The 15,016-nt window shown below is 29.0% G+C and overlaps 1 protein-coding gene across 3 annotated transcripts in view; it reads left to right on the forward strand.

The window, feature by feature from the left end:
• Positions 1–15,016, forward strand: part of LOC129969127 (uncharacterized) — a 619,939-nt gene that overhangs the window by 458,623 nt on the left and 146,300 nt on the right. For all 3 annotated transcript variants that reach the window (XM_056083546.1, XM_056083547.1, XM_056083548.1), the window contains one exon: positions 14,513–14,619. In XM_056083546.1, the coding sequence (XP_055939521.1) occupies positions 14,513–14,619 (107 nt within the window). The remainder of the gene's footprint in view (positions 1–14,512; positions 14,620–15,016) is intronic.

Genomic DNA, 15,016 nt, shown 5'->3' on the forward strand with positions numbered 1-15,016 from the left:
CCGTTCATCAGCTTACAAATTCAGAAAAGTCGTTTGAAGTTTGAAAAAACTCATCAAATGAAGACTGATAACTTTTGGAAGAAATTTATGCTTAGTCATGAAAGTAAATTCAGCATTTTTGGCAGTGGTAGCCGTGCCACAGTATAAAGAAAGGCCAATACCGCTTTGGATACAAAAAAAAAAAAACAATTTACAATTAAACATAATGGTGACTCCATCAGGGGTTGGGGTTATATGGCTTTATCCGGGGTAGGAAATTTAGATTCTATAGATGGCATTACAAACTATATGGTTTACTTGGATATACTTTGCAACAATCTAAATGAAAGTGCTAAAAATTTGGGTTTAGACAAACATTTCATTTTCCTGTAGGGCAACGGCCCAAACACACTGCACATAAAGTCAAAATGTGGTGCCTTTTTTTTTCATTGTAAACAGCAGTTACACACAGTACCCCGACATCAATGTCATTGAATATCTGTGGGCCACACTCGAAATAGTGGTACAAAAACACAAAATTAGAAACAAATCCCAGTTAAAACAAGTGTTTCAAGAATTATGAGATGAAATACCTTCAGATACCACCAAAAATTGGTCGAATCGGTACCATGACGTTTAGAGGCCATTATAAAAGCCAAAAGACATGCAACTAAATATTGACACTTTCTTTGTATGCGAAATATTGCAAAATTTTCATGGGTGTATTCTCAATTTTTTGAGGCAAAAATCTGTGTGTGTTTATTTAAAATGCCTCTGAAATTTTTCAATTTAGAAGTTTTTCGTTGATTGCTCCTTACTTTTACTCTAAATTAAGCCATTTGTGACGTGTAAAAATAAAAACATGTTCGCACTTCTGGGTAATGTGTCATTTGCAATGAAAGTCTGATTTATCAAGTAAAAGTTAGGTGTACTCTCAATTGTTTGAGCCACTGTATTTCGCAACATAGAATTTTCTCATAGTAAACAATTTATCATATTCGATTAGTTCTGCTGACGTTTTTGCAATTTCGTGAAGTACAAGAAAAAGTTTAAAAAAAAATAATAATTAAATACTTTTATCACATAACGGTGTTTTAATAACCAAATAAATTATTAATTAATTATTAGTAGCTTTCTTTTGAATTAGTATCGAACCATCATTAAACTGAAATCAAATGTGTTGTATTTATCTACCGGACAAATTTTCTGGTAAGTAAAATATATTGTGATTCTTTAAAATAATAGTAAAATAAAGCTAATAAATTCTCAAATCGTAAATAATAATTAAATACGAATTGAATTAAATAAAATGATAATAATTAAATACAAATTAAATAAAGTGATAATAATTAAATACAAATTAAATAAAGTGATAATAATTAAATACAAATTAAATAAAATGTTGAATTATCAAACTAAGTGCTTCCTTTTATGAATCATCAACTAAGCAAAATAAATTAAAAATCAAATTAATTTTATGTAATGAGGTAAATGAATTTTTTAAAGCTCAATCCCAAAATATATTAATTTGCTGCAAAAATGACATAATAGTGGGTTAAAATAGTATACAGTGCAATTCCAAACACAATAAATATGGGATTTTTTATTAAACAAGACGTTTTTTTTAGCATTTTTGTTAAATGTGCAAATTAATAATGATTCATTCCCAAGAGACTCTTCGTTAGTTTTGCATAAGATTTAAGAAAAAATACTTTTTTTCCTCTTTCGTGATTATTTTTCTGTAGGTTTGTTCTATCTCTTCTCTCGGTGAAAAAGACGTATTGATGGTGAAAAAAAAACATTTTAAATGTACAAAAGTAAGAGAAATGGAGATACACGGTTTTAACAACCCGCCTGTCATTTTGTATCACCTTTTGCTAATTTATTGTCATTGTTTGTTTTAGCACAAAGACTAGGGGGAAAAAACTCTCTTTAGAATGAGAAAAGAAACCTTTAAAAAAGTTTTTAAAAAGAAAATGCCTCTCAAGAAATTCTTTGTCGTTCACAAAAAAGGGATCCAAAACATCTGGAATTCCATTCTCAGAACTCAGCCATCTATACAGAGTAAGAACTTCGACAACAGCCAATCTAATCAACGGATAGTTAGGAAGCTGACAATAAGAGAACGTCTGTTCTATTTTCTTTTCTTTTAGATCGTGATGAGGAAATTTTTTTTGTGCATATCCGCAATGCACGTACTATGTGCAGAAAAGTCCAAAGAATAGTTTTTTTTTCTGGCGACCAATCGAAAGAACTATGAACAAATGCGATTTCGTTTTATGCTATTCGAGATTGTTGAAGTATGTTTTTAAAACACTTCGTATTTAAATCGCTTTAAGTATTAGAAATGCATTTAAAAATCGTTTTTAAAATGTTGAAGTTCACTATAAAAAGATGAAGGAATTTTAATGTTTCAAGTTCTTAGTCTTTTAATAATTTAAAACATTAAATTATGATATTATAATTTCTTTTGTATTAATGTCAAAAAAATTGAGGGGTGTTTTTTCACATTAAAGATGTTGATAGTTAATTTTCTAGCGCATTACTTACATAAAATATTTATCTAACTGGTTCCATTTTATTCATAAATATGAAACAATTTTTGCAACTTATTTTTTCTTATTAAAGATCTTTAAGCTTTCAAAATTTTTTAGAAGTTTCAAAAATGTATAGGTATTCTAAAGATATAAATTAGTTTTTTTTTTATTACAAATATTATTTTTTTTTCGTTCTTAAAATTTTATGAATGAATAAATATCTTAAAAACAGTTTGTTAAAATATTTTTATTGATGTAAAAAATTGATTTTTTTTTCTAATTTTAATTACTTTATAATATACGGGGTTGTCGAAATTATATTGCTTCAACTCAGGAGCGTGGAAGGCGTATATATCATAATTACATCAAATTTGGAACACATACAATCCAGATCTCGAGATCCACCAATTATCTAATTCCATTATAATTAAAATGTTCTTTAAGAAATAGTACATTTTTACACCTGTTTTTTGTGGTAAGAACTTTTTGTGCTTTACATTTCACCTACTTAAAAAATGGAAAAATACAAAAAAGTGACTATTTTGATACCATCACAAAAATAAACTTTTTTTTTAACTCTAAAACAAAGTGCCAGTTGCTGAATTGCTGAATTTCATTAATAACAAGATACTATTTACTAGCTTTCTAAAATTTCTGTCTCATTGACTACATTGAAAAAAAAACTATGTCTCATCAACTTCAGCAGAATCTACTACTTTCACTCTGGTTATTTAGCTATGACTTTAATAAAATAAAGATTACTGAATGCATCATATTTTAAGTCAAATTGTCCTTAAAATGAAATATAGCTTTTGGGTATTACTTTTAAATACTATTGTTCTTATGAGCAATCAAATCTCCGAGATGCTTATATTCAAAATGTTTCTATAATTTTGACCACTACTGTAAATACTTAAAGAAATGTTTCAACAATGATTTTTATTTTATATTATGATTGCAAAACTATAACATATTTGAAAGTATGTAAAAATTCGGTTACGAAATTTCGTCCTTTGAAATCCGAAACAAACGTGGTAAAGTGCATAATGTGAATAAATATACTTTCTCTTATAATTATTTATGCCATCCAAATCTTTTGATTGCGCTTTTTATTCTCGATAATATTTGATAAAATGATCATAAGCTTTCATATTTTAATTGTGGCTTTGGTGAATAAAGCATAGTTTAAATATTATACAATCGATTTTCTTTTATTTGTCTAGCTTACTATCTGCCCTAATTTTTTAATAATAATTTTTTATATTTAGAAATAATTAGTTATATCTTTAAGTAACCAAGGGTTCCAATCGAATGCTTGCTACAGTGCTTTCACGTGTCGTGTGCATAACAGAAATTAAGAGATGAATAACAAGGACTTCGACATTTTTTTTTCTAAGTTTTAAGCCTTTTCAGCGAACCAAAAAAATTCCTTTAATTCAAATATTCTCCTGAAAAATCTTAGATTTTTTTTATTTTACAGAAAAATAATTTTTTTATACCAAGAACATTTTACTGGACAAAAATGTTTGTATTAGGAAATCACATATATGTATTGCGATCAAAAACGCGTATAAAAGCTTCATTCATGAGAATGAAATATAAATTAAATAAGAAAAAACTTAAACCAATTCTAACTGCAATGAAAATTCTCGAAGGGTAAAAATTCTTTTACTGAAAAAAATAATAAACATTCCCAGTGCATCATGTTATTCTGAGCTTTTGTTTACGAATCTTTTCTTTTTTCTTTACTTTTCTAATTTTGAGTGAGATTTTTATTTCAGATTCAGTTTATTTTTAAAATTGTTAGTGTTTATTTTTAAGATTGCTAATGTTTATCTTTAACATTATTAGTGTTATCTAAGATTGTTAGTGTTAGTGAGTATTTAACGGAAATTTTTACACATGACTGAGAAATACAGCATAATAAAATACCTAGAAAATTAGATGAAAAATAAGGACAGGTCGAAATGTTATGAAATTTAAATGAGCATGATATTAACAATTTTGAAAAATAATTATCATTTGTTCATCTTAAAAAATGCATTCCTTTGATAGTTTAAGACATTTAAATCTTCTTCGATCCTAAACGATAAATATATATATGTAAGCATTATTTTATGTGAAGCAGAATGTAGTTTCGAAGACATAGAAGACACATTTTACATTTCTGAATTCAAAATTAATCCATCCTGGGAAGGCATAATATATTTACAAGAAGATGCGGACAAAACACGTCCTCCACAGGGCGAGACAAGAGCAGAAGTGGGGAAGAGCGAGCAATAAATTATCCCTCGTCTTATATGACATGAGATTTCCGCCACGTGTCGATTCAATATACGTGTTGACCTTTGACAAGGGTAAATGGGGGGATCATTTTCACCAGGCACGTGGAACTGATGGCGCATCATTTTTACAAAGCTTCAGTTGAATTAATTAAATAGAAAAATTGGAATGAGATCAGGAAACAAAAGAACACTTTAGTATGACACCGACATGGGCCGAATTAGGCAAAAATTTAGGAAATTAATTTGGATTAAAATATCATTACATATATAATAATAATTTTTCAGTTAGAAAATTGTGAAAAATGTGAGTATGAATTTCTATATATTAAAAGTTTTTATAAAACGAACCTATTTATCTAAACTTATAGTTCAATATAGAAAGCACTCTCTAATAGTGGGTGAATGGCTATATCTGAACTATTTTTGTTAGATATACAGTTCCCCATACGACTTTAGAAATTGCATTTTATATTTTTGGAATCACTAAATATATCACTGATATAATTACAAAACAAATTTTTCACACATTTCTCTCATATATTAGATATATTTAGCAAAATATAATTGGCAAACTTACATTATAAGGAAAAAAATACTTCGTTTTTCTACGACCCAATCTGAGAGACTGAAGAAAATATCATACCACCAATTTAAATATTATTTCTATTTTAGACGATTTTAGATCAATTTAACTTAAGGAAAATCTTCCAACCAACGAATTCTGTTTCCCGAGTAGTCGTTAATTAGTTTAAATTAATGATATTCAAAACTTCATTTCTCGATTCGCTTTTGTTGCATAACAATGGAACTTTTTTTATGCTAAGAGTGTGTTATTTATGTGCCGAAAACATTTCATTAAATATAATTTATACATATGGGGTAATTAATATACAGAAATTTAGATTTTTGGATTTTTTCAGCAGTACTCAAACAATACGGAATATAATTCTTTACATCATATTAAGGAGTAGTTTTCTAATTGGAAATACGTGCTTATATCTCGCATTTTAGAAATTAACTGTTGGTTCACGATTAGAGTAAACATCTTGTATAGAGATTCAACAGTTTTTAAAATTCAGAAAAAAATCTTATATTCAAAATTTTAAATGTCTTCAGAATCAAAGTACAAAACACAGGCAATAACTGCGGAACTAAACTTTTCGGTTAATTACGTATGGTATGTACTTGAAGTAGATCTTTTCTATTTTTGTTTCTCATTATCGAAAATTACAAAAACAGAAACATTCATTACAGACTTTATCAACACTTTCGTAATTGAACAAATGTGTTTTTAAAGAGTCGAAGCCATTTGAGAGAAGCCTCTTGCAATCAATCACATTTTGTTGCGAAACAAAAATCAGAATAAAAATAAGATATGTGATAAATAACCCAGTAATTTTCAACCGGTTCATCGATCTGCAATTTTCCACTTTGCAGAAGTTACTGTCACTCGACATTAAGTCCAGATCGAAGGACTGAGTTTTCTAATAGCAGAGTTGGATTGACTTGATGCCAAATTCAATAAAGCTTATAACTGAGTGGTATATTTCTAAGAAGAGTTGAGAACAATTCTCAACTATTTTTATTCTCATTATAAAAATGTACAGAAATAAACCAATGAGGTATGATTTAAACTAATGGTTCATAATTTTTTAGTTTTTCAGAATTATTACAAAAATGGAAGGTGATGGCAGTATGTGATAGTTAATGACATATCTAGAAGACAGAGCTTTCATTAAGGAAGAAACTGATGAAAGATGACCAATGATTTGATTTTGGAAATTGGTCCTGGGGAATTTTTTTTTTAAATATAAAGTAGAGTGTAAAACCTAGGTTTAATTTTTTATAAAAAATACATAAACTTGCTTTATCATCTATTGATAAATAATCACATTAATATAAAAGAATAAAAACTTTGCTCTAAAATTATACAAACTTCGGTTTTTGGTGCCTATAGAAGCTCCATTGTTAATGAAATCTCCATAAAAATTCTGCTTTTCCGAAACAATTAATATAGTGCACCATTGCAAGATTCTTCGAGTTTTCTATGTCATTGCTATGGTGAAAAGAAATGGCTTTAGAAGGATTTCTTAAGACGATTTATATCTTATTATCTATTCAGCAGAAATTTGAGTTCTTTTTAGAATTTTAAATTTCAATTTTGTTATTAAAAAGTCATTTATTATTGTTATTCGTTAATAATGAAAACAATAATAAACAAAATGAAATCTACGATCGCAAATTTTAAGTTATCATGTGAGAAGATTATTATTTTTAAGTCATTATTTATCTTAATTAATTTCATTCATTAACCAGTTTCAACCGATTTGAAACAATCACGAGACTTCTCTATCGGTCTCTATCCCTCTATAGTTTTGGAGTTCAAGTGATTTTGAGATGAAATAATAGCTATGATGTCATAGTTCTCCGTCAACCTTTTAAAAATACATCTGTCAAAGAAGCATATGTAATAATAAAGCAATACTGGTAAAAGTAGGTCAAACTTTTAAAAACGCATCTGCTTTCAAAGAAGCATACATATTAATGATGCAATATTGGTAAAAGCAGGCAAAAAAAAAAAATGCGATTAAAAGATGATGATGAAAATTTCCATTTCTGCTTTATTCATTGCCTACGCTATTTCAAGCTTCAAAACCCCCTAACCAAAACAACATCATGCTCTCACATGAAAAAGAAGCAGTTGAAAACATTTACGGGATTTAAAATCACATTTACGCATCTTTTTCTCAAGTACTGGCTGAGAGTCATTCTTTTAGTTTTTATGTAATATCTATAAAAAATATTTTTCCTTTATGTTTTTAATAAAATAGTTAAGTTTAAATTTGGGATTTTTTTTTTCATTTACATTAATTAATAATGTGATGCTTTGTAACGAAAAACTCAAAAAGTAAAAAAAATGAAAATTTTACAGGAGAGTGAAAAGCCAATTTCAAACCAAATTTCTGCTTAGTAAATTCGCAAGATCACATATCATGGTGCTTAAGTTACAGATTTAAATTATTATTGGTTGTCCCACAAGTTTTGATTTTCCTTTAACTATAATTTTCTTCAACTATAATTCCTTTAGCATCTAAAATATAGATTCTGATCAAATTTTGAACCATATTCGTCTAATGATTGATCATCTGTCGATGTGCAGTCTTGCATTACGGAATGACTTTAATTATTAAAATTTTTAGGTTATTTCTCAACTACAGCTGTGGCTTCGTGTTACATTTTGGTTTGATTCGATTATCAGAAAGGCATTCAAAATACCTTATCGCACAATTGATTCAATAAAAAAAGTTGGATTCAAGCCAAAGATTTGCATTTCGTAACTATTGTTCTCTAGCGCTATGCAAGGCATTTGCAAACCTTACTCCAGGTTTATAATTTTTTGCAGAAGGAAGGGATTAAGACCTTACAAAGCAAGCGAGTAAGTATTGAGAAGATCACTCCTGCTGGTTATTAGTAGCAGAGAGGAATTTGAGATACTCATCTGTTGTATTTAATGCTGTAGACTAGTAATATATATTTCCGCTTTGATTCATCAATTATTTTAAAGTTTATACACATAAATTATATATATATATATAAAACTTCAAACATAAATTGCCTCTTGTTACATAAATGTACGCTTCAATGAAAAATGTTGTGCCTTCAACGTTCAGGAAATACCAAAAAGTAAATATAAGAAAACCGGAGACCTACTCTGCAAATTTGTGATGGATTACGCGTCCAATACTAAACTACAGCAGTGATTGATGATGCTGCATCTCTCGGTGAAGACATCTTGCAAAATAGGTCATGGTATGTACTGGCCACTTTGGCATGTACTAACTGATGGACCCGGCCTCCCATCGAAAGAATAAAATTGGGGGTCCCCCTGAATGGAAAGATTTTTAAATAAATTTACAAAATGAAAATGCTAATAACCCAAGGGGATTATTACAACACGTTTATGTTAAAAGGATCATACGTGATGAAGATGGAAATACTGTTGTATAGCTTGAATAATTTATAAGCTGCCATTTCATGTCGGTTGCTTTTTGATTAATCGAAAGTGCTTTGTAACTTTGCATAAAATCTAATAAAATTATAATTAATTTTGATCTATTTTTTTAATTCAATCTCAATTAGTTCGATGAAGATAAATTTAATTTAGGAATAATGTTTCTAAATTCAATGCAAATCTTCGTATTTTAATTTTAGAAACTTCCTGTTGTCAAGTCGGAACAGTAGATTGCTTTTTGTCTAATTTAAGTTTTCGTATACAAGATGGATTTTCCATGGAATCGAGTTTCGAACCCAATAACCTCCATTCAAAGAAGGATTACAAGCTAGGTAAACAATGCAACTGCCTAGTACCACTGAGCTGAGAAGGGGCCATAGGAATATCGACTGAAAATGTTATAAACCAAACTAATAAATTCGTAATATGTAAATTTTATGAATTATAAAACACTTTGATAAAATTAACATTTTGTTAAATAAGAAACTATTAAGATGAAAATTAAAATATTAGAAACTATTTGGGAAATATATTTATCCAGGTACTTATCTGTTTCTTAAAGTTCACATAGTATATTTACTATTTGTAAGTATGAAGCGTCTACTTCTATGAAGCGTCTATAATAAATAATATAATCAAGAGTCATAGTAAATAAATTAAAATGTATATGTTTTCACAAAGTTACCAAAAAAATTCTGTCTAAATTGAACTGTCAGTATGTTGATTAAGTAAAAAAATGTTTCTAAATTTACAACTAAATTGGCCATTTATTTAAAGAGAAGTCTCATAATGGGCAATGCTTACGGTCTCAAAAAGTCTTAATCAGCCTCTGTTTCCAGTCTTCAATCTGAATATCATAAGATCACTCATATCTTCTGCGAACTAACAATAATGGAACTTAAATGTATATTTCAATGTCTTTATTTGCGAGTAAAGTTATCGATTCCAAACTTCTAAGAGATGGAAGGTACTAAAAAAATTATACAAAAATTTTCATTAGAATAAAATATTTATTCAACTCATTCATAATAGGTGAATAATTAAAATTAACCGAAAGGGTAAATAGGTCCTTGTTACTTCTGAAAATGGAAGATCAAAGAATTACTGAATCACTCGATCTTCTATAGGCGGGGAGTTAAAGGAAGATTTCAGCATTCCTTCTCCATCCCTACCTCCCTTGATCTGATTGGTCCTTCTGTGAACTTATCTGAATTTTAGGCCTCTTATCTACATGTGCCTCCCTGGTTCAAATCCAATCAAAACTACTCTGGTTATCGTGTTCGTAACATGAACAAAGTGTTACATGCATGTAATATAAACTTTTGAAAAAGAGATGGCTAATTTTTGCCTACAAAGACAATGATTGGAGAAGATTTGCAGCAATTAATCAGAAGACTATGAGAAGAATAATTCAATAATCAATTTACCTATGTGTAATCTACTCAACAGTAAATTTCTCGACCTGCCTTTTATTCACTTTTGTTTAAAGAAACTTGAATTTTTGTTCAATCACTTTGAACTTTGTATTTATGTCAAAGTTAAATGTACGTGATAGAAAATTTTGAAATTGAATTATTTCCTATTTAAATAAATTAAATAATTTCAGAAGTGAGTTGTACACCATAGTGATTTTTAAATGCACTTTGCTTAGTAATATTTCTACATTTTCATATCTAATTCATCTATCTATTTCTGTATAGAACAATCTATTGAGTATATTTATCCACAGAATTTAATATTTATATGGATAGCGCATCCCATTTCGTCTATGAATTTCACCTTTAATTTTTCATTATTAAAAATGAAATTTAATACATTCCATAATAAGAAAATCTATTAAAACTGTCTCTTCTGATGAGCTTTCGCAGCTTGTATTCTGCTAATAGGTTCGATTCTTTAAATACTGCTTTATTAAATAGAAAATATTCTAATGAAGATCTTAAATTAAAGAAATTCCAATAGTAAAGTTTTACATGTAGGAGTATCAAAATAAGTTTTATTATTATTTTCAAATGTTGTCAAATGTTTTTGTTTCAAGTATTAAATTTTTTCCATCTGTTTATTCTAACTTCCATTTCCCATTTTCTATTTGAATAACAAAGGATCAATCACATTTTATTACTGTCAATAATTTTCCTTGTTTAAAAAAAACGTTCAGTTTTTCAAGTTCAAACTATTTAACAGCAAAAGATTTTTTTTTCATTTTTAAAAACTATATAATTTTTAAAAGTATGCTATATTTCAGTTTTTCCTTAATGATTCATCTGTCAAGATAATCTCTTTCACTCCGATTTATTTAAATATTTCAGAGCCATTGAAAAAATATGAATGGTCCAAAAAGAGTATAGCTTTTCACTTGCACGCGCCAGTTGCTTAATAGCATATTATATCTACCAGGCTTTTAAGCTATTTTTTATAAAATGCTTTTAAATTCCAAAAATTAAATTAATTTTTACAATTCAGCGTAATAAACTACACAGTCAGACAAATTAACTTTCATATTCCTCTTTGCTTATGATATTGATTAAGTATTCTTAAATTAAATAAGATGGAAACGATTGAATAAGTACCTAACAAAATAACGCCCAGATTTTGCATCGAAAGGACTGTTTGGATTTCACCTGTAGGCACCATTTTCGTAATTACATATTATGCGCAAGAGTCTGTAAACTATTTTTTATAAAACATCTTTAAATTCCATAAATCAAATTAACTGATACAATGCAGCATAAGAATAAACTGCGCAGTCAGACAAATTAACTTTCAAATAATCTGAGGAATTCCTCTCTGCTTTGCTATATTGGATCGATTTTCTTAAATCAAATTAAAAGGGAGCGATAAAAACAAATATCTAATAAAATAACGCCTTACTCCTGAAGTGAAAGGAACGTACAGCGTTTCACCTGCAGGCACCAGTTGCATAATCGCATATTATGCCCACCAGCCTGTTTATCGAATGTTGGCAGCCAAGATTTATCGAAAGACCATCGAAAGAATCTTATGCTATGAGAGCAGATAAATCCCACTCGGAAAAGGAAAAGGCAATAAATCAAGAAAGAAAGAAAAACGAGGGAAAAAAAAATTCTGATGACACTGCGCAACTTTTGTCTGAGTCTAACGAGGACCCAAAAGATTTATTCGAATCGCATTTCCATTTCCCAGAGCTGGCAACAGTCAGACAGAGAGCAAACGATAATGAAAATAAAAAAAGCGCGGGAGAATGATCTAGAAGGAATAGAATCTTTACTCGAAGGGGGAATTAATAAAACCGCAAACGGAGCATAAAATAAGCTTTCTTCCTCGCCAAGTAGGTTTGGTTCATTTGTCATAAAAATTAGTAACGTCCCTTTTTATATTAAATTTGTATATTTCTCTTTTCTTCCTGTCCATCTGTCTGCTTGCTTTGACTTTTTATTACTTTAAAAAGAACGTCGCGCAAAAATTTAATTAAAATCAAAAATGATCTCGAATCTATGAGCGATCGTTTTCTGTTTTTGTTTATTTATTATTTCTATGTCAGACGTTCCTCGAATTTTTATCTTTCTAAAGTATTGACGGTCAGGAGAACTGCTAAATTAATTGAAAAACTTAAGAAATGCTACAAACGCACTGCAAAATTAAATAAAACCTGAAGTTGTTATTTTTTTTTTTGAAGCTGATGTACGCATGAGACATTTTTTTTTTTTCGATTGCTGATTTCAGCAAATTTTAATTTACCTATGTGCAAAGGAAACGCAAGTTTTAATTGGGTTTGTAAAAACGCACGAGCAACTGAAGTATTCCAATTACATGATTCTGTAAATAAACGAAGGAGGATTGTGAAGAAAGTTACAGTTAATAAAAAAAGTATACATGTTTGTAGACGTATTACTGAATGAAAGAAATAAGCCCCGGAAAAGGTCATTTCATGATGGTTTAGTTATTTGCTTTACATGACGTAATTATACATCTGGAATTCCATCTATAAAGAAGATAGAGTATTTCATTTTAACTTTTGATTGAGAACTTTAGAATTTATTTTTATTAAAAGAGGCTTTGATGAAAAGAGCTTTAAAATGAATACCGTTAAAGAATATGTGTTTTTTTCCTTTTGTAGGTATTTATTTTATTTTAGTGAATTATTTTTTCTTGAATACGATTTTATAAATTTCACATCTTTATAGGATTTTACAAAATATTATTACGTGTATAAAAATAATTTGCCTTCATCATATTTAAAATGGCGTAATTTCCTTTATGAAAAGTACTATATTTTTGGACTGAAAGCAAAGAACTTTTGATTAGGAACTTTAGAATTTTTTTTTTATAAAAAAGGGCTTTGATGAGAAAACTTTAAAATTAGAATCTGATTTAAAAAATATGTTTTATTCCTTTTCTAGATCTTTATTTTGTTTTTATGAATTATTTTTTCTATCTGTTGTATTCTTTTTCATAAATTTCCCATTTTTATAGGATTTAAAAAAAAATATTAGTTGTATAAAAATATTTTGCGTTCATCATATTTTAAATAACATATAATTTCCTTTATGAAAAATACGATGAAAGATGCTATATTTTTGAATTGAAAACAACAAATCCTGTCGTAAAAAAAGAATTCTATGGTAAAATAAACAATTTTTTGATAAATATTACAATTACAAAAGCAATTTTGTACTTAAAATTATAACTGGCTTTTTGTACTTATAGCCATAAGGTTGGTTTACACTCAGCCAGCAATAAAGCATCCAGTAAGACCACGCATGCGCAGAAACTATACAATATCAAGTATTTGTCCCGTCGAGACAAGAACTTGCTATTCTCTCAGAACTTCTGCTCTCTCAGCGTATACACAATCTTCCATCTGCGCATGCGTGACTTACTGTTATCTTACAGCCGGCTGAGTGTAAACCCACATTTTCTTCACTTTTATTTGCATAACAATATCACAGCACCTCCAGGATAAATTAATTATTTACCAAAAAAAATAATCTGAGGAATTGTGTCTACCATACTTTGATAAAACTATAAAGTGAAAAATAATTTTTCTATTCTATTAAATTACATGTCTTATCGTTTTGAATATGTGCACTTGGTAGGCTATTAACCAAGTCGGTAAAAACACTATACGCCAGCAATTTCTAACGTATTCTGCAGAGATTTACTTTTCATTTTAAACTTTACAGGATCCTCATAGCAATTCTCCAAACTTATTTCTTTTCATCCAATAATGTCCCTTCTCGCATTAGAAGGGGCGAGGGCACGATATCACGACTCGCAGTGCGCGAGAAAACGATTCAATTATTATACACCAACTCCCTTCCATTACGTACGCATTTTTATTAATCATGGCCTTCATTAAACCCCCCAAAATGATGCTTCAATAACTGCTCCTTAATGCTTTTCTTCAGTCATCGCGCATTACCGTTGCCACCAGATTGCAACAAGTGTAAATAACAAACTAATAATTCCGCTGGTGGAATCGCGTTGATTGCCCTCGGATCCTTTCATTAGGAAATCATGTTGTAACCATTATTTGTACCTGACGAGCCCAAATGCTTTTCTGATTAGGTATGCATCTGGTTCCTCTTCCCCGGCCAACCTCCGTCGTTAAAATAGAACGCCGAGGCGAAATTAAACGAAAATGTTTTATTATGAACGTCGATTATAAAAGACTGTGGAACGAACGATCTGACCACCATCTTTTATTATTGCTTTTGCAGATGCTTCGCCTGGCCATGGTAATGAGGCAGAAGAAGAAGAACAAATGAAAATTGTCAAGATGGTGCAGGAGAGTTACATTTCAACACGGGCACAACCGTCGCAGTCGGTAAGTGTGGAATCTTTTAAATTGCTCTGGTTATTATTTTTTTGATGATGTTTTGGTTCGTTTACAATGTGAGAATAATGTAGGTCACGAATTTAAGTTTTTATTGCCTGGAATAAGTTGTCTCAATTTCTATTAGATATTATTTCGAAAAGCTGTTATCATTTTTCTGAGGAAAAATAGTTATTTCATATTGTTATTTGTATTTCCATATATTCAGCCACAGTAATCCTTTAAAGGGTCATTTTTTTTCTAATCATATTATGTTAAAATATTTTTAGGCTTGAAATTAGAATAAGAAAAGGGATTCATTTAGCTTATTAGATAAATTTAATTTGATTAATTAATTAATTTTGTTAATTAATAATTAAGTATCAAATCTAAACACATCATTTTAACA

The sequence above is a fragment of the Argiope bruennichi genome, chromosome 5, assembly GCF_947563725.1.
Source record: "Argiope bruennichi chromosome 5, qqArgBrue1.1, whole genome shotgun sequence".
Classification (NCBI taxonomy): domain Eukaryota; kingdom Metazoa; phylum Arthropoda; class Arachnida; order Araneae; family Araneidae; genus Argiope; species Argiope bruennichi.